This window comes from Acanthisitta chloris, unplaced genomic scaffold (genome assembly GCF_000695815.1).
Source record: "Acanthisitta chloris isolate BGI_N310 unplaced genomic scaffold, ASM69581v1 scaffold5953, whole genome shotgun sequence".
Classification (NCBI taxonomy): domain Eukaryota; kingdom Metazoa; phylum Chordata; class Aves; order Passeriformes; family Acanthisittidae; genus Acanthisitta; species Acanthisitta chloris.
Genome location: NW_008665300.1, coordinates 1,483 through 23,032, shown reverse-complemented (window position 1 = coordinate 23,032; position 21,550 = coordinate 1,483). Strand labels below are relative to the sequence as shown.

At 38.0% G+C, this 21,550-nt stretch overlaps 2 protein-coding genes across 2 annotated transcripts; one reads left to right on the top strand and one right to left on the bottom strand.

Annotated features, from left to right (window-relative positions):
* The first annotated feature begins 1,319 nt into the window (after window positions 1–1,319).
* Window positions 1,320–7,952, top strand: IKBIP (IKBKB interacting protein). Its single transcript, XM_009071665.1, has 3 exons — window positions 1,320–1,516; window positions 3,134–3,251; window positions 6,982–7,952. Exons 1-3 carry the CDS (start codon window positions 1,320–1,322, stop codon window positions 7,735–7,737), a joined length of 1,071 nt encoding a protein of 356 aa, XP_009069913.1. The 3' UTR covers window positions 7,738–7,952.
* A 5,690-nt stretch (window positions 7,953–13,642) lies between these two features.
* On the bottom strand, window positions 13,643–18,623 carry SLC25A3 (solute carrier family 25 (mitochondrial carrier; phosphate carrier), member 3; the record flags this gene model as incomplete). The annotated part of the gene is made up of 6 exons (XM_009071666.1): window positions 13,643–13,975; window positions 14,088–14,198; window positions 14,964–15,136; window positions 15,861–16,042; window positions 16,159–16,338; window positions 18,502–18,623. Coding segments are annotated over 6 exons (929 nt in total), but the record flags the coding sequence as incomplete, so codon positions are not given.
* Between the last annotated feature and the right edge of the window lie 2,927 nt (window positions 18,624–21,550).

Here is a 21,550-nt window from a genome sequence, read left to right as displayed (position 1 = left end):
GCTCTGCCCCGCGCTGCGCCCTGGAGGTGTCTTTTTTAACCTGAGCTTTCTTCCCCGGTGTTAAAGCTATTCCCCTAACTCTCATTCAGATATCATTTTGTTTTGGTTGGTTGATCGGTTGGTTGTTTTTTCGAGATTGTTTTTTCGGGATTGCTTTTTCGGGATTGCTTTTTCGGGATTGTTTTTTCGGGTTTTTGTTGTGTTGTTTCCTTTTTAACTTCATAACATATTCTCTCAACCCGAAAGGTGTTTTAAGAGTTACAAAATAGCGTTTTTCTCGTGTCTTTTTTGAGAGCAGGGAGGTGTTTTCTCCGGCATACTTCAAACTCCGAGCGTGCTTTCTAGTACTGGCACCCAAACGGCTCTAAGCTTCCTGCTCTTGTGGGTGGTTAGATTTTAAACAATGCCCTGTAGACTTGCATATGACTCTCTGAGAATCTCTGATATTTAAATAAGATCCATTTTGACATGTGACTAAGCGGCAGTGCTGCCAAGGGATCCAAAAAGCAGCACAACAATTTTGCCTCAAATCGTGCTAAGCCGAATCCACCAAGGATCAAGTTTATTTTGAGCAGATGGTGGAAGATTCTAGGCTTAAAAATTCCATTCTATACTCCTGCTTGGCTGGTAAAAATATGTGCTGGAGATTCATATTGCCTGAATCAATTCAGACCTTTCTTTTATCAAGAAGAAGTTATAGCTTTTCTTTAATCTAAATGCATCATTTAATTAATCTTCTGTACTTTTCTATTAATGACTTTTTATTTGCTGATGTGTATCTCATATGGCATGAAATCATTACAATTATTTCTATATTATAGCTTGATTTGCAGCCCCATTTTTTTAAAATGAAAAAATTACTTTTCTCTTTCAACGTGGAGTACGTAATTTATTTATTTTTTTATCTACAAGTAAAATCAGATAGTGAAATTGCTAATGAACTTGTGGCAGTGATCAACTATGAAAAGAAATATCGTGCTTTTAGCCCTTGTGATTTTAAATATATCTACAAAGTGGCTTATTGTAGAACAAATGAAATATTTCTGGAAAGGTGAAATTAACTAAAGTTTGTAAAGTCAGTTCAGTTTGAGAAAATATGAAAGCACTGCTCTATAGTATAGAAAGTGAGTATTATAACACTTTACAAAAGTTCACATAACTGGGAAATATAGCAAACACTGAGGGAAACATTTTTGGGGTGTATTTGTGTACTTAAAGGGCAACAGTTTATGTTTGAGGATGTTTAGAAGTCAGTAGTCCTTTTGGTTTGTTCTTTTTTTCTAGCTCTCTCTTTTGCTTCTGCTTTTTAAAACCACAAAATGTCTGAAGTTAAGCAAAGGAAAAAAGGTATTTCTTCATCCAAGCCCTATGAAGGTTCACAAAAGGTTGAGAAGCACAGCAGTTATGGCAAGTTGGCAAGTCCCAGGACCAGCAATAATAATCGAAGCTCCTTTTGGATGGACTCGGGGACAAGTTTAAGCATAATTTCCCTTGCTGTTTGCCTGGTGGTGACCTGGTAGGTAACCCTTGAAAATGGATTTTAATATTTTCTTCTGTATGGTCTTCAGCCCCAGGCTGTATGATTTATATTTGAGTACAGCGTTTGGGTTAAGTGACTATAGAAACTTGTCAAAGCTAGACGGATCAAGAGAAGAATCACAATATTCTCAGGCATGGAAACATTGGAGTTATTACAGAATCTCGATCTGTTCTATCATGTTGAAAGTTTAAAAGGTGCCTTGCTCATGTAAATACCTTCTTTGGACACTACATCTAACTGTGAAGAGCAACTTAATCTGACAGTTCGTACAAGAAGGCTCATTTGGCAGGTGTTAAATAATTGAACAGCAGAAGTGAAACAGTTTTCTGTGGTTTGCTTAGCAGTGTGATAAATTGGTTATCAAGTGGAGTCTTCAAGTAAAGGTAAAATACCTTTGTTAAAGGTGTTAAAGAATATGTTAGTAGCATCAGAACTTTAGTTCCCTTAGAAACTGAGCTTCATGTAGAAATGATATGATGGAGTTCTTAAAAATCTAGGGCAACAAATTAGGCCAGATTATTACACTCTAGAGGGCAATCTGAAAATGAAGGTAAAATTTGTTCTTATTTTAACATCACCCAGATCCTATTACCTAAATCTCTGTGCAATGGAATGACATAGTAGAATAAAATTATTAGTGATGCTTCTGCTTCCTGTATTATGTGTATCCATTTATGTCTCTTGTGCATGTGTCTATGTATGGCTGCATTTTAGCATTTTAGCTTTTATTGCCTAACTTAATCTTATAGAATATTGTGTATATATTTAAACTTCTAATTGATATTCAATATACACATAAATATCCAATTACGAAAGCATAGGTATTTGAAGTAAACTCTATTGTTCTATATAAAATTGTTCATACTACAAGAGGACCCTTGCATAGTCTACAAAAAACCTTGTTTGGGGATTAATAAACATACAGCGAATTTCAGGATTTTTTGCTTGGTTCTCTCATTGCCTTTTTAACTGGACAAAGTGCTTACAGTTCACAAAGCTCCCAAGTTCACAGTAAACAAATCTAGAATACGTACAAAGCACAGGATTGAGATCTCCACTGTCTGTTCAAAGCTAGTGTCATCGTAAGAGTAGCTACACAGGCTTTGCCCCCTTATGTTCTTGAATGATTACAAGCAAATGTTAACCAGCCTTTCTAAAGCCCAAGGCTTCTGGGCATGATTTTGTGAGGCTTTGCAAGAAAGTCCAAATATTTTTGTGTGGTTTATTTCCACCGGTTAAACAGTACTTTATTGATTAAATATATTGTAAGGCAGTGCATTACAAGTATGTAACAGCCTCCTCATGTCAGCACTCTGATTGGATGTTTTTCCTGTTGGAATGGCATACAGAGTAAAAATGGAGACATCTATGGATGTTTCCTTGTTTTCCTACCACTGTCGGAAGATAAGTCCTGTATCAAGACAAATCAATTTCATTAAATCTCTTTTTTTTTTTTCCTCTCATGTATTGATCCAGCAAATTCTGTGAACACAAATCCCTCCAGTAACAGATTGCTGTGAATCAGGTTCTGGAACACTTCATATATGCTAATTGTGTGATTATGTTTTCTGTTCATTTCCTTGCAATTTGCAGGTTTCTATTTCAGCAGTCAGGTCGATTTGCTGACATGGAAAGAAAGTACCATTTCTTGCAGCAGGAAGCTGAAAAGTTCCCAGATGTGGAAAATAAAGTCAACTTAATTTCTGAAAAGGTAATTAACAACATCTTAATTGGATAATCTCTGGTGAACATTTGCCATTGTTTCGCATTGTTGTTATTTTGTCGGTTTAACTGACAGTTTTAAAATAAATTCTCATGTGTTCTACTTGCCTGTGAATAGGCCTCTAGAGAATATTTCATGTGACAAAACATGTCAATCCATGCCATTGTTCAAGTGTGTGAATATGGTGGTTGTATCTCAGTGTTGGTTTTTTTTAGACACTAAACTTATTTTAAGAACTTAGGTTTATGCACATCCTTCATTCTCCCAGTACTGTTTCATGTATGATTCTAACATACATTGATTTGAAGAAAATTTTCAGGCATTTTTTTGGTATGGTTTTTCTGTTCTTAATTTTATTAAATAGACATGGAAGTTGTTTTGTGTTATAAATGCAGCTTGAGTCTTCTGAAAGTATCCTGCAAGAAGCTGCCTCATCCAGCTCTGTGATGACTGAGTTTGAGCAGGAAGTATCTTCTCTTCATAACATCATAAATGATATTCAGAACAATGAACAGACTCTCTCTCTAAAGATGCAGAGCATTAATGAGAAATTCCAGAACATTACAAATTCCTGGAGAAGAAGCTTGGATGAAATGAACACAAACACTAGTGGTTTAAAATCTGAAGCAAAGTTTATACATACAGAAGTTACTTCCCAAATTAATGAAGTCGACCAAAGAATTAAATCCCTTTCAGAAAGAGTGAGAGATCTGGAAGACAGCACAGCCAGAAATATTAGAACACTAAAAAAGCAAGAAGCTGATGAATTCTCTAGAGTTGAACAAAAGTTGGACTTGCACGCAAAGGCAGTTGAAAAGCTAGAAGAAGAACAAGATAGTCTGGTAGCCAAGGACACAGACCTGAATCAGAAACTGGCAAACTATGAACCTAAAATTGAGGAGTGCAAGACCTATTTGCCAACAATTGAAAATGCTATTCACTCTATTCTTAGATTGTCAAGTGAATTGATAGGTATGGAGAAAAAGATACAGGACTTGACAACACAGCTTGATACTGTGGAAAATGATATGTTGAGAACTGTTTCTGATACAATGGCAATGGAAAAGGTTCTTGAAGGCATCCAGCACAATGGCAGCATACTGAAACTGCAGCAGGAAAGAGCTGGTGTACAAGTGGTGCCTGACACAAATGGATCTTCAAAAGAAAAAGAAATTACTCCTGAAAGCTATAACTTAGAAAATGACCAGAATGGGGATAAGTGAATTTGGACTTATGTTTTTCATTGGTGAAAACACACTTTAATTTATTATAAATAATGTGACTTCAACATGTGTTAAGGGTGACTGAAATATTGTCATTAGTTTAAACAGGCATTGGGTCAGCCTAAGAGATGAACTTATAATAAAGAGGCTAGAGACCAAGAAATACTGTGTTGAAAAAGGAAAGGAGTATTTTCTGAAATTAAGGATTTTCAGCTTATTTATTAAAAGTTCCTTTTTATTAAAAAGGAATTTGAAGCAAAGTATTTAGATCTAAGAGGGGAAAAAGTCAAATATAGAGACATCAGACTCCAATTTATAGTTCATTTTCATTTCTTAGTTTGTTAATACTCTTTGTATTTTTCATGGACTAGTAGCACAGTGAACAATTAATCACTTGTCTCTCAGTAGAGACACATGTACCTTGATTTAATGTATTGTGTACCATAATGGTTTTGTGCTTAGGGTATAGACTTCTCACTGTCAGAGTTGCTCCTGGGAGCTACGTATTTTATTATGTACAGGAAAGCACAAAGTACAGCTGAAACTGAAGCTCAGATACAACAGCATTACAGAAAACATTAGTAAAGTGCCCCCTATTGAGAACCTTGTCTTGTTCTGGTATTCATAAGCAGCTGGTATTTACATAGCAGCTGGTGTTACATTTTGTATCTTTGACCCCATACAAATACCTTCCTTAGACCTCATTCCCAGCATTTTCAAACTTCCTAAAATCACTGGCATAGTTTTGTTCTGCCATCGAAGTGATTGAACCACAAATAGACTGAAGTTCTGATTAACATACATTCTCGTTAGAGTCTTCTTCCGTCATTTAATTTACTGGTTTGGTGTGATCAATCACTGTATTAGTCTGGGGGTTGGGTTTTTTGGTGGGTTGTTTGTTTTGGTGCTGTTAGAAACAAATGTTAACATTTTCTTCTGTAGGAAGTTCTCTGTTAGGCATTACATAAGTCTGGTATTGCTTTGCATTTCAAAAGGAAAAAAACTTAACAGTTTCACTGACATTGTTTCCCAAAGTTTGCTGAACCAAGAGCTGCAAAATTCATTAATGAAATCCATGGATTTACATACCTGGGGCCAGGCAATATCCAGTTTATCTATAGATCTACCTACACATGACATAATACTACCTAACAGACCTGACAGCTCTTCATTGAAGTCTGGATCTCAGGGACACCATGAATTTGTGTCTACAGACTTACATCCTGATAAATTTATATTTCTGAACTCAAGACAGGAGATTGCTCAGTAGTGACTAGATGAACCTACAACATTTATGGCTTCATCAGACTTACATTATTCTGGTTTTGTATGTTCATTTCTCTAGAACTCTACTGAAATCTTCACTCAGCAGGTAATGCTGCCCATTCAATTGACTATTGAACCAGCATTTCTCAGTGTTATAAACTGTGTCAGTGTCATATATTTATGTATAAATTTGTCTCTTTACAGTCATATTCAATAAAAATATATTGTAGTGGATTTCCCAGTACCAGTGCATAATCTAATTCAAAATAAACTGCTCCTCCAGAAAGGGACAAAGTAAATGCTTTTCAGTGTTCAGTGTTCCCTTAAGAAAAACTAGTATATAAGGAAATGTTTTTTAAATGCTTTTCACAAGTGTGTTCCAGTTCTAGTGTTTCGTATCTTTTTTGGGGAAGGGTGGCTAAGTTATCAGTGGTATCTTCCCCAGTTTAATGTCTTTCATCAACCTCAACCCTATTGAAAGCTGAATGTACACAGGATTGAACAGGAAGTCCTCATCCTTAGAGGGCATTAACTAGGAAACAAGCACAACTCTCCACAACCTGTATTTTAGTCTTTTGCTTTTGAGCAAACAGTTTTGAGCTAGTGAGGAATGACCAACGCTACCAGAAACTTAGAAATATTTGTTTCTTTGGTGATATTTTAGTAGTGTGCAGAAAAGGATTAGTGTCAAAACTGATTTTGGCCTCTTAGAACATGTTTCAGCTTGCACATTGGGTGTTTTTTTCTCTCCAAGTTCCACCCTGACTGACTGGGGATTGAACAGGATAGTATCACTCAGGTATTTTCCTTACTTCCTCTCAAATTTGAAAACCAAGAGCCAAACAAATTAAAAAAAAAATGAACTAGCAAATCCATGTGAAAATCCAGCGGTAGCATGAGTGTTCCCTCATAAAAGTAGCTTTTATGGAGGCTTAATACAAATATTCCTGTAAATGGAAAGAAGATTGCATTTGATGACTTGTGTTTTCAGAGGTCACATTGGAAGGTCATACAGCACCTTCCTGTAACAGAAAAAGAAGTGACATTTGTTACGTGTACTGACAGGAAATGCATATACTGACTGGCTGTGTTGCAACAGAAGTTTATTTCCTAGAGACAGTGTTTGCACTCACTTTGAGTATCAGGATAGTCAGATACTTTCTTAAAGTATAGTTTTAATTTTGATGTGATTTGTTAAGCTAGAAATGTTTTTATTTGTATCATTCTAGTGTGAAAAGACCTGGGATGTAATGGAACAGCTGGAAGACCTTAAACTAATTTCTCACATTAAACATCTGCAGGAAGATATTTATATGATGAAAACATGGTCTAGCAACATACTTAAAAAACAAGAGGGACTGCAGAAGAATTTAACAAGCCTTTTCCATGCAGTTTCAAGTATGGACCAGAATGCGGCGTCTGCGGTGAAAAATATAACATTGACAATTGTGACAGTAAAAACTGACATCAGGCGCATTTCAGGCCTAGTCTCGGAAATGACTGCGCTGACAGAGTCTTTGCAAGCACTAGAAGATAAAGTAGAAACAGGTGAAAAGACGACAGTAAAAAATATAGGTGACCTCCTTACCAGTAGCATCGACCGAAGTACAAAAATCCAAAGCTTGGCATCCAGTAACGCAAGAAAAATCGAGGACATTAAAGCAGCACTGTCAGAGCTAAGGAGTGATTTCAGCAAGCATTCCGATAGACTTCTGAATCTTGAAGGTGACAGAGCTAAAGTTCTGAAGACAGTGACGTTTGCAAATGATTTAAAACCCAAGATGCACAAAGTTAAAAAGGAGTTTGCCTTCTTGGAGCCATTAATAAATGACCTAACACTGAGAATAGGAAGATTAGTGGAAGAGGTTCTACGACGGGAGAAGGAAATTGCTTTACTGAATGAGAAACTGGCCAACTTGACAAGAGTTCAAACTGAGATCAAGGATGTGAAAGATGAAATAACCAAGATTTCAGACATGAATTGATTGTTGAAAGACCACTGCGTAAAGATCAGTGTTTGAGGAGTGTTAACTCCATCACATGGAGTACTAGGAAAACAGACAGTATTTAAAGGCTTCATTTGGGAGCACACCGAAACTTGAAATTTGTTCTCTTCCTTTCAAAAGGACAGGAAAAAGTAATACTAGTTTCAAGGGAAAAGCTATAATGTGAGCAAAAAGCATGTCTCTGTGTGTTTGTCCTTCTGAAGGATGACAGATGTATTTAATAAAGTGCTTGTTTTGTACAATAAAGCAGCATGAATGTTCTTAGCTTTAGAGGTTGCTTTCAAACAGCAGTAGCAATTTGCCACAATGTATTCCCTCTGATTTTTGTAAACTATAGCAGTTTCTTTTTATAGTAATATTTAATGAGGTAAATGCAGTGAAGCAGGCAATGCCCAGAAATATTGCTGATGCCTTGCCAAAAGTTTGTGACACAATTAGATTTTGTGGGAGGCTTTATAATTGTAACTTTTAAATACTGTGCAGCACTGTTGTCTTTAAAACTCAGAACTCTGTGGGACAATGCTTTGAAAGACCTACTAACCCTGCTGATGGTTTTATCCCAGTGTCACAGTGTCTCTTCAGGAATCCTAACAGTGTTATTCATTCATTACTTCTTAGCCTGTAAAATATTATAGTAAGCAGCAGAATTAGCAAAAAGAAACTACTTATGTCCCAAAAGGCTAGACCAGTATGAGCCACTGGCAGTATTTCTGTGGTGAAAAAGAAGAGGTTAAGAGATCTGAGACATTTGAAAAAGCAGTATAAAAATTACTACAGAAACCAGTTATATAGCACTCAGAAAATCCCAGTCTTTCATATATCGAGAAGTGTAAGTATACAGTAAGGCCTTTGTAACTTCTCAGTTGTTTAGTTGGTCATTACTGAACATCTTGCAGCTATTAGACTTTTGATTGTATGAAAGATAAAACCATTCCTCTCCCTCAATCTTATCCTTATTCAGCATTCCATCTCTTCTGGCCTGCTTCATGTTGCTGGTCTTTTGTAACATCTTTGTTTCATTGCCTTTAGTCAACCTCAAATATTTTATTTACAGTTTTCCTCTTTTTGGTATAAGTCCATTCCTACCTCCCACTTTGCTTTTATCCCTTTCCTGTCCACCTGACAGACCACAAGAATAAAACTGTGAACAAACAAGTTTTCCTAGAAAGCAGCCACAGATGCCCTACCAACCACTGTCCCTTTGTTCTTTCACACAGTTCCTAAGTGAGCACCAGGAAATAACCAAATGGCATCTGAAAGACACAGAAAAATGAAAGAACAGCCAGAATAGTCAGCCATGCTAAAGCATGTGTGTAATACCTGAAAAAATGTATGTACACATGCACATACACCTTAAGAGTTTTGGGGTTACACAGTAAATAGATCTCATTTGTATATTAACGCCTGTTCTTCACTGAATCCACCAACCCTGTTTTGGTTTTTTTGTGTGCAAGCCCATGTTAGTAGTGTCAGGGAGAGCACTCAGCACAACAAACTTAGCTGCTGAAGGCACATTGGTACAGTGAAGCAAGAAATCCACCCTACGTGTCTTCCCCTGTGGTCCGTGTGATGCTGTTAACAGTCACCAGTGCATTAATGGCATCATGGGCTACAGTAATTTATGTTGTTTTCAACTTTATGAATGCATCATTTGTGGTCAGTAGCCAGTAAAAATCTGGAGAGGCAGAACTGGAGAACCAGTAGAGCACTGTCTACACAACTGATGTGGAAAATACATTCCAGCTGCAGTTAATCAGAGCAGCCTTGACACAGCAGAAAGCTCTGTCTGCATGAAAAGAGCACACTCACTCCCTCCTTGGAACAGCAACCAGGAAATAAGCCAGAATAAACAAATGGATTTCACTTTCAACCCCCAAATGAATAACCTTCAAATTCTAGAACACATCTAGCAGTGAAAAGCTGAGCATAGAGTCCTGTGCATAGTCTCCATGGGAAGTTCAGCATGTGAAAAAAATGTTACAGGACCATTAATTTCCCTTTTCAAGGTATGCAGACCACCCACCTCTCCTTCCCAGGAAGTGCAGGTCTAAAGCATTATTGATCCTTTCATAAATTTTCCTTGCTGCAAGCAAGAGAAAAAGTTGAAGTCACAGAGGTAAAGTTTACTTGGAAAAAAGCATGTTTAACAAATCTCAATCTAAAGCTGACACAAGCACTGTACTGTCCTCAGAAGTAAGGCAAGCAATCAGTATTCTCCCAGAGTCTGTACAGGTGTTACAAATCTCTGTTTTCCCTTCAAGACACAACTCCACTGTACTAAAAATTTGAAGTTTTAGAGTAGCTTTGTAACTACACTGCTCCAAGGGCAGAGGCAAAGCTCTTTCTACAGTGACAAAGGTGAGGCAGAGAGTGAGGTATTTTTTAAAGATTTAAAGCAGATTGCTAACTTCAGCTCCCTGCTCTGGCACTGTCAGTGGTGGGGAGACTATCAGCTCAGTAACCATCCCTTAGCTCATTTCTAGGGTCACTCAGTGATACTCTCTGCAATTTTATCAAGTGATTGAGAGAGTCAAGTAATAACAAAAATTATAGCTATGCTTACTAAAACAGATCATCCCATGGAGCTCAACCTGTAGTGATGCCCAAGACATCTTTGCTTTTAGTTTGTAGGTACAAAACTGGCCAATTAATATTCTTGCCAGCAACTTGCAAGGAAAAGAAACAACCCAAAAGTCAGCAACAGCATTAAATGATCAAGGATGAAAAATTAAATGAGCAAAACAATCCCAAACTATTAAAACCTACTTTTAGACACCAGAACATCAGCTCAGCTCAGCCAAGAATTTCCTGCTAGCAACATGTTTGATCCCCATCACTCAGAGTTACAATTGTGTTCTGTTAACAAGGCCATGTAGCTACTAAGCTCATCTACCCAAGGTACTCGTATTTGCTATAAAAAAAGCAGATGTTTATTGTTTTCACTGTGAACTACATCATTTCTATGTAGAAATGTAAATGAATTACAACTATTTGTATTATTACAGCCCATTTTAAAATATGCAACAAACATTTCAGCAAGTATCAGCACATTCGATCTGTACAACCTGGTACAAACACTGTGTGTGAATGTTGTTATTCCAAATTTCCATAGATGGTATGTTCTAAACCAGAAAGCTCATCTGAGCTCCAAAACCAGCACGAAAGCACGTTTTCTCCCTCAGAAAATATACACAAGCAGCATATACATAATCTGTTTTACAAAGCACTTCGGGGTTTAGTGATGGGTCTGGAGTTATCCAAGTTCAAAATGCAGTGCTCTTTTTTGATACAGGACTTCCCTTGTAATGGAAGTGCAATCCATTGAGAGAACTACTGTTCCCCTGCCCTATCTTCTCAGCCTTTGGCAGACGTACCAGGCATTAGGCAGAAAGAAGTTACCAACAACAAAACCTTTTAAATGCATTTTAATACTACATTTTTCCCACTGAAGCTTGTTTAAAATACCAGCAGCAGGTAACCCTTTAAGCAACAATATTTTATATGTCAAACCTTTTCTGAACAAGCCTCTGGCTGAATGGTAATGAAGGCAGCAGCTGCAAGGCAATTCTCTCCCCCTCTTGGGTTTTCCACTGAAATGTAACACTGTAAGAAGCACTCAGTGTATCTTTCCCTTTCTCAGTTACAGAAGGGGAACCACTGGCTGCTTCTTGTAGTCTTAGCTCTGATCTACCTTGATAAAAGTATCTGTGCATCTTTGAAAAAATAGTTTCAGGTCTACCCTTGAGCCATGAGAAAATGGACTTAAGGTCCTCTTATTACTGCAAGTATTTAACAAGTGCACAAACTCGACCCAACTCTGGGGGAAAATTGTGCGATTCTGCTCCACATATAGAATGACAAAAAATGATCTTGAGAAATTTAGCTTAGCATTGGATTACCTGACAATCAGGCTAAGCTTGTCTCACTCTTCTGCCAGCCTTAAAATTTGACAAAAGTGCTTCACTTTCCCCAGGATTAAAAGGAACTTGAGATGTTTCACAGCAAAGAAAAGACTACTGAGTTAAGACACGCCTTTAAAGAAACTGATATTCAGTACACAGAAGCGATACCATCTTTTCTAACAAGTTGCACCACACACACAACTTCAAAAGCTTCAACGGTCTTGGTACAAGATAAGTAATAGTAATGGCTCTTCTCCAATGAAGCTCTTTAAGAACATTTAATGACTCAATAATTTCAAAGCTTTCCACTCATAACAGGGGAAGATGTACGTATACTTTTATCATTAATTTTCATTCAACACCAAAGTACTTGTACGAATGTTTTGTTTAGACCTAGGGTAATTGCCTTTGCTGTGTAATGCACTTAGGTAACAGCCACTCTAAGAGTGCTTTTACTGTCACGGTGACGGGGAAGTACAGCACTTTTCGAGTTTACTCCACATTCTGAAAGGCAGCAATTCAAAATAAGGCCCAGCATATTAATTTAGCATAAGCATCTGAAATCTTGGAAGTTGGAGGGTTTTCCTAGGGCACGAGAAGCTCAATGCTATGCAAAACAATAGTAAGAACATCAGACAAGATGCAGCAGTCAGTGTATTTATGCTATTCCAACGACACCTGCTTTAATTGTCCCTCTGGCTCTGAAGTACAGAGGAAGGAGCACTACAACATACGTGAGTACCAAGCTAAGCTCAGTTTCATCAGCTCACATGCTGAAAGCCAGCATATCCACAGTTTTGCACAAAAGACACTTCAGCTCCAGCTCCACTAAGTGAGCAAAGTAGTACCAGAGAGGATGAAGTGACTACCAACTGTGGGTTATTGACCAGCTGAAGGCAGCATGATCACCCTTCAGCAAAACACTGGCATAAACAAATTAATTGCCTTAAAAGAACATTGCATGATTGTCTCCTCTTGCATGCCTAGGAACCCAGATTTCTTCACATCAAGGTCCAAAAAACAAATTGGTATGGCTCCTTGCAGTGCAGAAGTGCATGATTCAACCTAAAATCAGCATTAAACCAACTCAGAAAAAAATATAATAAAACCCTTCAGCAAAACACTGGCATAAACAAATTAATTGCCTTAAAAGAACATTGCATGATTGTCTCCTCTTGCATGCCTAGGAACCCAGATTTCTTCACATCAAGGTCCAAAAAACAAATTGGTATGGCTCCTTGCAGTGCAGAAGTGCATGATTCAACCTAAAATCAGCATTAAACCAACTCAGAAAAAAATATAATAAAAAACAACAGGTAAGTGTAGGGTAGGGAAAAGGGGGTAAGTTTTTCAAATTCTAGAAGACATTTTTATTTGACTGTAAAGCTGAAGTAAGCTTTTAGTGGTCACATATATTTAAAACTCTTCATTAACACCAGCTTTTCTTTTGTTAAAGGTAGAAGCTACAATTTGATTCCACAGGACAACCAGAAGGACCAAGTTCTTTGGTGCAGTTCAAAGTCAAGAGAAGCAGAAATTAATCAAGTAAGCAGAAGTTAGTTAAGCTGGTATGACCACCCCAAAGCAGAAAGAGCTCTAGTATGTATAAGGTTCCTTTTATCTCTGTGGGGACAATGATACTATGACCAGGATGCCCTGTGTCATCTCAGCCATTCAGGAGTTCAGCCACTCTCCAGTAACAGCTCAGTATAGGCAAATGATCAGGGGACTCAAAGTGCAAACGACTGCAGTTACTTTGTGCAGCTGTGCAAGGACAGGTTCTTGGCACTTCTCTGGAAACAGTGAAAGCCTAGTTCTGTTACAAGTGGAAGAGTAACACTTCTCTAGTTCCTAAAGTGTAGAACGGGGTCATTCTTTTTGTAATTTTGAGGGGGTGGGGCAAGGGGGAAGCAGGGAGAGTACTTGAGGTATTTGCTGCTATGAAATGAAGCTTACATATGCAGTAGTAAACAGACACTAAGCACTCTGTTTCTCATTTATTTCAGGCAATGACAGTGGTAGAATTTAAACCCTCATGTGAGATGAGGGCACAGCCAATAATGACATCGTATAGTTTGTTTTCTACATAGTCAAATATATAAAAGTTTCATGAAACTCATCACTGGGACAGCCAGCAGTCAGTCCATGAGTTGTCTATTCAGTTAGACCAAGCTTCTTCTTCAGAGATTCTGGCATTTCAGGTGGAGGTGGGCGAGGAAGTCTGAAATAAACCTTGACAGAATCGTAGATGAACCACTGTAGTGCAGTCAGGGTACCAATCATAATGATACGAGCAAACAGGCCTTTCCATACACCTGCCGAGCAAAACATAAAACATGAGTAGCATAAAATGACAGGGGAAAAAAGAAATCCTCCCCAACACAGCACAAACACTTGATCCAAATATACATGAAAGTGAGGATTTACCTTTGAATCCAAGCCTCTTAAGAACCTGCGAAGCAGAGCTGCCCTTTTCTTTGTTCAACACAGACACCACGGAGTCAGCAGGATGGGAAACGATTGCACAGAACACACCAGCTGAAAGAGTAATTTGACATTAGCTCTGGGGTGTTTTTGCTGGACCATTACTGTGTACACAAAAAACAACATGCTGAAAACAGGTATCCTGAAAGGATAAAAACATAGAGCACTGGTTTTACAAAGAGACCTGAAGGAGCTGGGGTTGTTTAGCCTGGAGAAAAGGAGGCTCAGGGGTGACCTTGACTGCCAAAGGAAGTGTTGGAGGTACCGTCCCTGGAGGTACTTAAAAGACATGTAGATGTAGCACCTGGGGACATGGTTTAGTGGTGGGACTGGGCAGTGCTGGGGCAATGGTTGGTCTCAGTGACCTTATATAGGTCCTTTCCAACCTAAATGATCCTATGATTCTATTATAATGTGATGTGAATAGGAAGCTCCTCAGTCCTGTTCTTGCAGCAACTCTTCAGCTAAAATGAAACTTCTGAATCTTTGGATAGTCAAAAACCCTCTTCCATCCAGATTTCTCTCACCTGCCTTCAACCTTCCCCAGCCTAGCAAAGATGAAAGTTTTTTTCACTTAATTCAGCTGCAGTTTCTAAACCTGGACATCAACATTGGTAATACAAAAGAACAATTAAGAGTTTTGTCTTACTACAGACACACATTCCACTAACAGATTGAATATCGTTTTTTCCTCTGCAGATTTTAAAGTTGCAAGGAAGTTCTCCCACGCTAGTTACATCTGTTTAATATTCTGAAAAAGGACAGCCTCTAGAGTTGCAGCAGTCCATTGATAAAGTGTAGTACTTAAAGACTCCTTACCAATATAGCCTGCAACAAATGTGACTATCAGCTGTTCTCCTTTTGTACATTCATTTCGTGGCTTGGGAACAACATACTTGTAGAGAGCCTCAACAGTACGTTCAAAGCAGGCAAATTTCATCATTGTGTATGGAATCTGTCTCATCCATAGTGGAGCAACACCTTTATAGAAACTTAATCAGAGAAAAGACAAATTCAGTTTCATTTTCTTCAATATTTAAGGTACATTTTTAACTTGAAATAAATTAGCTTATTGTTGGTATTGAGAATACAACTTTTAGATACTGACACTGTACAGTTTAAGTGTGTCAATGCCTACAGAATAAAAATTTAAGTTGTATTAGTCCCTCAGTGCTAACTTAAAACAGCAACACAAATTAGAATTTTCCAGATCCCCAGGCTGCACAGCCGTTTCTGTGATCACTTTTCAGATTACAAAGCACCGCAGTAGTGTAGTTCTGATACTACCAGTGCAGTAAGGTTAATGTCTGCATACCAGCCAAGTCCTGATAGTGAGATGTGACCTGTATATCTACAGCCACTTCCATCAGAACAGAAAGCTAACATGCAGTTATATTGCTCTCACATGCCAATGACTCAAGCATCTTTGACTGTACAACCAGAAAGTTGCTGAGTATCTCTGACTGGAACTGCTAGAAACTGAAGTTATCCAGCAGAACTCAGCACAAAGATACTCACAAAGATGGATCTAAGGAGCATGTGGAACTAACAGCCAGTTCAGCACAGATGCCCTGAAGTATGTTATTATCTTGAAATACAAAGATCAAAAAGTATTATAAGCTAAAGCCACAATTAGTTATAACAACAGCTCTTCACAAGGAAAACAATACTCAACATCAAGAACCTGAATAAAAATTAAAATGAAGAGATACTTACGCCCAGATTCCTTCCTCTCCAAACATTTTGGGCAAAGCCTGCCGCAGAGTGTTGGCATATCCAGGCTGTGTCTGAATCCGAACTTTAGCAGCTTCCATTGGAGCCAGAGCAATGTCAGCAAAGAACTCAGCACTGGCAGATGCAGCTAAATACAGTGACGTACGCCACAAATAGGCATTTTCCTGAAGTGAATTTAAACACACATTTTTACTGATAGATCCTGCTTATTAATTACTTCGCATTACTAGGACTATTATGTTGCAGATACATAGCCTTACATAAACCATTTAAAGCTTACCTCTCCCAGCATGTTGCCGTACAGGACTTTGAAAACTTCATAGAAACCAAATTTACAAAGCCCTTGCATAGAATATCCAATGAAGGTTGGAGCCCATCCCTTTGCCAGGCCACGAACACCATCTTCATTGAGCGTCACTGAAAATCCATTGAAGATGCTCTTGTATTTTTGCGGATCAACCTGAAGAGAACAGGCAGTTAAATGCTTGATACAGCTTACCATTTCCCTTCTCAAACCCCCATCCAAAATTTAAAGTTCTTCAATCCCTCAGACAGTTGGCTTCCTGAAATTCCCTGGACAGATGATGTACTCACCACAAGGTTACACTAATGTAAATGTAGCGGTTACGTGTGAGTCTCAAATCCTGATTTGAGAGTCAGCGTGTTCCTCAATACTCAGGAACCACCAAACTGTCTGAATTTTGCTTTATGCTTATTCTCTGAGCTGACAATACAATTGTAATAAAAAGATTTACTGAAATCACTATTCTGACACTGTCAGTGGTATACCTATGCACACTCAAGTGTTGCCACAAACCAAGCCTGATGATTCACCTAATTCTTCATCAGAAAAGGCCATTTGCCCACTGTTAGTTTGATCCCTCCACAGTCAGACTAGGACAGATGGAGCAAAGTGGATCAAAGAGTACTCGAAAACTTTTACACCTGTACTCTGACTTCACAGTAATGGCTACATATGAATTGCTTTCTGCCCACAAAACTCTAACTGAGATTTAATTAACTTGTCAGAAATTTAAGAAGACTGACTTGAATAATTTTGTTTCATGTGAAAGGAAATATTTTAACAGAAATTCTTAAACAGGTCTAAGTCAGTCACATCACACTGTTACTTTTCATATTTGACATTATCCAACAGTTCCTCAGAGGAGAAGAAGGAAGATACCAAACCAGAAGTCGAACAAAGCTTTTGGAAAGAGCTATGGGACATGCATGCCAACCTGCACTGACTGGTATGTTGTCTTGAAGTCTGTCAACAACCTACCTGAGAACTAGTTCGCTTAAACACATCAATTTTAAAAAGTGTCAGAATTTCAGAAAATTGGCTATTTAATTGGGCACTGTATAATGAGACTGTTCAAATCAGAACTATGTTCAAGTCATGCTTAGTTATTAGCTACATAACAGGTGTCCTGGTTTCGGTTAAACCATGGCAAAGGTGACCTCTTCTTAAAAAGACATGAGAGGGCAGGCAACAGGTTTCTTCCTGGAGAACTTAGGAAGGATTAGTAACATGCTCTGTACTGGATCTGTAAAGAGATAAAGGCTGACAGGTTTTACAAGATCACACCTAGAATCCACATGGAAACCCCCTCCTGAACCTCCCTCTACATGCTGGACAGGGAAGGGGAAGCAACACCACCCTTACCATGTAAGAAACCCAGGACTGGTAGCCCAAGCCAAACATGTCTGATGTGTTACAGAATTACTAGACTGAGAACAGAATTTCAGGTGTTCTGAAGTGTATGCAAAATCCTCTCTGGTAAAGAATGCTAAATAAAGGCCATCCAGAAGAACATGATTTTAAAGAATATCACATGCAGTACTCCTAGTGTGACTAACAGGTCTGACTAATCCACAGTTCCCTCCGAATTTCAGGAGTTCTGTAATTACAAAATTGGCACTTTTATATTCAGTGTCAGCCCATGCAACAGGTGAGTCATTAACGGCTATATTTCCAGAAATTTAGGAGTGTGCTTTAATTTGCTCCATTCCTGCAGATTTGCTTAAGCAAATCCATTACCATGTTTTTAGTCACGGCTGTTCACTAGATGATTTTAATGCCTAAGCTGGTATCACAAACTAAGTGCAATATGACAACACTCAGTTCAAAGGAGAACCACTTCAAGGAAACTGGCCACAAGCACTGAAGGCCTTACTGATACCAAATCAAGTTATATCCATTCTATTCAAAGTGACTTCATTAGAAGATATCCAATCCATAAGCCATGCACTGATATCCACAGTGTTAATGGATCAAATTACACATGCACATCACTCCAGGCTAAAAAAACATAGATCTACAAGACAGCAAAGATGCTATTTCCTTATTTCAAAAGCACTGGAATAGTGTGTGCCTTTTAGCAAATATAGTCAATTAAACACGCCTTAAATGGCATTGAAAAGAATTCATCCAGATTATCCTGAATACCCTTGCTTCTCTTGCAAGTGGCAATTTGCAAGTCTCACAACAGCAGACTGATAAAGCAGCGTTCAAGTTTACTCATTTCCTGTCATCCACAAAAGACTGCATCCCTCCTGCAAACTCTTGATACACGGGCTATATAGGAAATAAAGTTTAAGAAATGTTTAAGTTTATACAAACCTGCATACGACATTTCACTAAATCCAGAGGTACAACACCAGTGTGTGTCAGGCCACAACTTAGGACCCCACCAACGCCACAGAGAGCATAAAACTTGGTCGAGCCATATTCACAACTGTATTCTGCAGCAAAAAATAAAGACACACCATGCTTTTACATAAACTCCATGCACTGCTGGACAACGATGCCCATGGTATAGTTTATACCTCCGGTTCATTAGTAGATTAAATATACCACACTGCACATGCTTTACCAATGTCATCACATACTGACATGCAGAACAAACCTGCATTCTGCATTTAACCAGGTCCAGAGGAACCAGTGCCGTATGTGTTGTTCCACAGCTAATAATCCCACCAAAGCCACAAAGCATAAAGAATCTGTTTGAGCCATATGCACAGCTGTAGTCTAGTTAATTGGAAAAAAAATTACATATGTATGATCAATCATAAATGGTAACAAAGATCAGAAAACTAGCAAAATAGACTGAGTGCTACTTTCTCAAAACTATTAAACAGAAATAATCTCCCATGCTGAACTACTCAAATACAGTGTTATAGTCAAAAATAATTCCCTTGCTTTAAATTAACACCTTTTGGACTGACAAGATTTGACTAAGCCTTCCAAATTGAATTTGTTCCTTTAAACAATCAATGGAATAAACAGTATAGGTTTAGCTCACAACACACAAACCATAGAAACTGACCCCAGAAGTTGCTAGGAAAAATGACTGCTCTAAGTTGCATTGTCCAACAATTTCTTATATTAAGGAATTAAGCAATAATAGTACTTCTCTAGTATTCAGGAGACAAAGCTTCTTTGGTTAAATATTCTATGATAGTGCATCTTCTCTATTTAGGTAGAGACTATAAAGATCTACAAGATCAGCACTGGAATTTTGTTTATGCACATACATCTTCAGGTACTTTTCAGATTCTTTATACAGGTATTTTTCTAAATTTTCTGTCAAATCCAGAATCTCAACTTTAAACAGCTTATTCAATGAAACTGCAGAATGTTATTTATCATCACACTGAATGCTGGTACACAAGGTTCATTGTAGAATCTTTCAGATCACATTTAACCAAGGGATGCTTCATATGCAGTACTCCACACAGTGTACATATTCTATAGAATCATCTAGTCTTAAAAGAATAAGTTATTAATTTTCACATAGTCCAATATGGCAAAGTGACTGGAGCTGAAAAAAAAATAAATCTGATTCCTTCCTTAATTTTTGAAGAAGCTACATAGGTTATCAGTAAATGCAACCAGAAAACACTCAAGTTTGCCATTAACAGCACAGAATAAGCACAAGGTAGTAACACAGATCTGCTACTATGCTTGGCATTTTAAAAAGATACGAAAAAGCAAAACTAATATACTGAATAGGCATATACAAAATACACTGTGTAGAAAATGTTCCCCAGAGTAGAAAAGCATAATCTTTTGCTACTGGATCTACAGTGTTACTTCAATATAATGGAACAGACATTGAACTATTACACCAGCTTAGTAAAAACTATCTCCAGAGAAAAACCGATGAAAACCAAAGGTCAGCAAAAACTGGTCTTATGCAGAGCTTCTTTGCCTTGTTTTTTTTTTTGGATTCTGAAATAAATTCCTTTATAAACATGAACAATAATTTACAAAGATGCTCAACAGCAGCAGCTAATTAGCAGTTAAGATGAGCAGGCTTATCCAGCTCATAACTTTGCTATGTTTTACATTACATTTTATATTCACATTCCTCACCTTACTCTTAAAAATTAATGAACAAAACAGAAAATTATTATTTTTCTTTATTCTAAAATAACAGATACCAAATCACAGACATGATAAGAAGCCTAAGGTTAAAGCTAGAAATCAGTTAACAGTCAGAACAATGTATTTTTAACTGAGATGCTGCTCAAGAGTGCCAATGTGCTGGTCTGGGACTTGGGCACAGCTCTAAAATAGCTTGGCTATGCTAGCAGGTTTGCAGACAGCAGTGACAGTCTGTTCACAACTTCCCAGAATGACTGGTTAAACACACAGATCAGGCTTTCTCTGCAGGTGTAATCAGAGAACAGGCTCTAGGTATTAAGGGGCAGCTCTGTCTAGCTGTATCTGTGACCTGCAGCACAAGAGCACTGCACTAGTTGCACTGCTGCCCAGATACAGAAATGTTTGTTCTCTCTCTCTTTTACAAAGAAATCTGCTGTCAGAAGTCATACTCCCCAACTGACAGACTTTTGTAGTAGCCAGAGGAGTAGAGCTGTATTTGTGTGCTGTATTACAATGCTATTTGTACTGACCTGTCAGCTCAGTGTTCATAGACTAATTAAGAAAGGCAAGCCAGTATCAATTAAGCCTGAGCTCTTTACAGGCACCTAAGTTCGTAGTGGTATAGTAGTATTAGGAAGAAAAGCCATAGTAGATCTCAGACTTTCTATTTCAGAAGTAGAGTCAAATTTCTTAAAAACCATTACTTCAGAAAAAAACCAGCTAACATGTAGTATTGAAGGCAAGAAAGACATTCAACCATACCTCAGTGCTGATTTAAGAAAACACCCTGAAGCTACTCAAATACAAACATAGCATAGAAATATGCCTACGCTGCTAGGACAGCTGCATAATTATTCCGTATCTCTGCTTTCAATCTGATACATTAACAAGGACAAATTCCAAGAGCTGATCATAAAACACTTTGTCTCTGAGCTGTGTTATGGTTGATGCCCTGAGCTGAACTCGTAAGGTCTTGTGGCTTGTGCTGACTTTGTGTGACCTTGTGAAAGTTCAGATATCTTCTGCAACGTGTTACTCACCCAACACAAAGGCCAAGGAACCAACTGGTACATGGAATAACAAACTCAGCAGAAAGACTACAAAGATTAAAACTCTCTGGCCACCTCTGACCACAAGTGCCTACAAACAGGATGAAGATTAAGCATAATGCTTTAAAGAAATAAGTGCACCTAATGAATATATTTAGCATACTGAAGGGTGATTTAGGGCTTTAGTTAGCTGGCAACAGGATTACTGTACTGAAAGCCAGAAATAATTTCTT

Excerpts from the sequence above, each read along its gene's own strand:
- IKBIP (XM_009071665.1), top strand. The coding sequence starts at position 1,320 with ATGTCTGAAGTTAAGCAAAGGAAAAAAGGTATTTCTTCATCCAAGCCC. Across the intron at positions 1,517-3,133 it reads GTTTGCCTGGTGGTGACCTG|GTTTCTATTTCAGCAGTCAG; the intron begins GTAGGTAACCCT and ends TGCAATTTGCAG. Across the intron at positions 3,252-6,981 it reads TCAACTTAATTTCTGAAAAG|TGTGAAAAGACCTGGGATGT; the intron begins GTAATTAACAAC and ends GTATCATTCTAG.